General features: G+C 42.1%; 1 protein-coding gene across 1 annotated transcript in view; it reads left to right on the top strand.

Moving 5' to 3' along the window:
* Positions 1–1,839: 1,839 nt before the first annotated feature.
* Positions 1,840–2,500, top strand: part of LOC137996790 (threonylcarbamoyl-AMP synthase-like) — a 12,685-nt gene continuing 12,024 nt past the window's right edge. The window contains exon 1 of the mRNA XM_068842372.1: positions 1,840–1,976. Coding sequence (XP_068698473.1) covers positions 1,916–1,976 — 61 coding nt within the window. The 5' untranslated portion in view covers positions 1,840–1,915. The remainder of the gene's footprint in view (positions 1,977–2,500) is intronic.

Genomic DNA, 2,500 nt, shown 5'->3' with positions numbered 1-2,500 from the left:
CAATTAAACGGGAGAAATCGGGATCTCTGCATTCCGTTGTTACTCTATTTCCGAAACAGTTTACAATTCGCAGTCGATTTTTCAAGAGAATGCGTTATTTGCATTACTTCACACTTTTCCCCGTTGAAACGAAGTTGCCATTTTTTCGCCCATTTACCAAGATCATCCAATTGAAATCAGTTTAAAGGTTTTGTTCATCGAGGCTAGGGTTGCGAAGCTCTCTATAAATCTTTGTGTCATCCACAAATAATTTAATTTTAGAAGAAACACTATCAACGATATCATTTATACATAACAAAAATAACATTGGACCAAGGATAGTTCCTTGTGGGGCGCCGGATACCACAGGTGCCCATTCAGAGAAAGTCCCTCTAACAACAGCTCGTTGCTTTCTACACGTGAGGAAATGCCTCAACCAGTTAAGAGGTTTTCTCTCAATACCGGGCCTATATAACGTTTTGAGTAGACGCTCATGAGGAACACTATCAAAAGCCTTTTCGAGATCAAGAAATACAACATCTATGGCTATAGATGAATTTCTAGATCTGGCAAAGTCATGAAAGGTAGAGAGTAACTGGATCACAGTTGACCTACCCTGAAGAAAACCAAATTGGTTTTTGTTTACCACATTTTGGTCTTGCCAAAATGATATTAACCTATTGCGTACAATTTTTTCACTGGTTTTGCATACCATTGATGTAAGCGAGATTGGAAGATAATTCTCTCTCAAGTGTTTAGAATCTTTCTTATGAAGTGGGACAATATCAGCTGCAGACTCGTACCCAGTCGCTATTTACGTGCTTTTTGGGGAAAGAGGATTGGATACTAGGTTGGATTAAGGCACGCGAGGTGTCATGGGAAGGTTCGGCTTCTTCCCATAACTCCCCGCGCGCTCCACTTTATCCAGACCGCTTTCGCTTTCAAACCCGTAAATAGCGACTGGGTACGAGTCTGTATCAGCTGATCTCCAACCTTCGGGTTAGCTGACTGGTGACCTTTTTTGCAGAATACCAGTTGTATTAGAAAGCCGCAGGTCATCTCAGAGAGGGCTGCGCACCCCCTGCACCCTCCCCCTAGATCCGCCCCAGAAGAACTAATTACAGTGGAACCCCGCCTTTTACGGCCACCTCGGTAATACGGTCACCTCGTTATTGCGGCCACTTTTTTTGGCCCGGCAAAATGGCCATACCTTCTTTCATAGAAAACCCTATCCTGAATGCGGTCACCCGTTAATACGGCCAACAACCACAATTTAAAATCCCAAACAGTAGAATCCTCTATAATTTCACCCCGCTACTGATGATACGGCCACTCGCGCTAATTTAGAAGACCAAAACGCCTGTGATATATCCATTTCATTGACCTTTATTATTTACCACTATAATCGAACAATCGATTTACTTTACAAAGATCTGTCAGCAACATTCCTCCCTGTTTTCATTACAAACATGATCTTGACACTACTGTAACATCCAGTAAGGAAAATTCCGTTTTTTAGAAGCATAGTATCAATAGTAAGCTGAGCCTGTTCTTGTTTTGATTTTAGGCTCAGAACGTACAGTACACTTGACAATTTTAAGCGTTTTACGCACTGAGCGAAGTTTCAAGTATTTTATACAATTACTGTACGTACATTCCTGTTGTTTATTAAAGAGAAAATTTGTTCTGGAGGAGCAAATGCGATGTTTGTCAACGGCCCTTTAGTCATGAATTTCACCTTACCCCGGCGATACGGCCTTCCGTTAATATATCGTTCCTGAACATTCAGATGGAGACTGGGCACGAGGGTCCTGGTCCTGGGAGTATTTTTCTCTCCAGTACCCTGAGAAAACGGCCAAATCTGAGAAACATGGCTGACACACGTGGAGCGTAAATATTTCCAGGACGCAGCGCCTGTTATGTCTAGTCTTTTAGGATGAATCCAAGCGTCAAAATTCTCAGTCTTAGCTCAAACGAAACTTCAAACTCTAGACCTGGTGAGAAATCTTTTTTTCTGCTAAATAAGTGTTACGTTCTTCCTTCTGATCTCTAGCTTGCTTCCTCATCGTCTTTTATATGCCTTTTGGACACAGATTATTATGAACCACTTAGAATTTATTTTTGAGGTTAGGCAAGGAGGGTCCCAGAAACGACTAGGATACCGTAAAATTCCGAAAAGAAGCCCTTCCATGTAAATAAGAGAATCAACGACAATGGAGGCAGAGAAGAGAGACCCTGGGAACGAGGTTGGCTCAACTGTAGATCAAATGTGTACAACTCCTCAGGGGTATTGTGCGTATGCAAGAAAAAGGCACTTGTGACCTTTACCCTTAGCCTTGCATGAACTGAGGTCTCCTCTGGTGTTGTTAATTCAATGGGGACCCTATAAGTCCTAACCAGTACCCCATCTGTGAACAAAGTCATCTGACATTAGACGAATCTGCATCTGCTACTTTTGTTAGGGACGGTGCCTACTAATTGAAAGGCATTTTTGCGCTGATTTATGATTAGGTAGATCTTC

Source organism: Montipora foliosa, chromosome 3 (genome assembly GCF_036669935.1).
Source record: "Montipora foliosa isolate CH-2021 chromosome 3, ASM3666993v2, whole genome shotgun sequence".
NCBI classification, from domain to species: domain Eukaryota; kingdom Metazoa; phylum Cnidaria; class Anthozoa; order Scleractinia; family Acroporidae; genus Montipora; species Montipora foliosa.
This window is presented reverse-complemented; position numbering and strand designations above follow the sequence as displayed.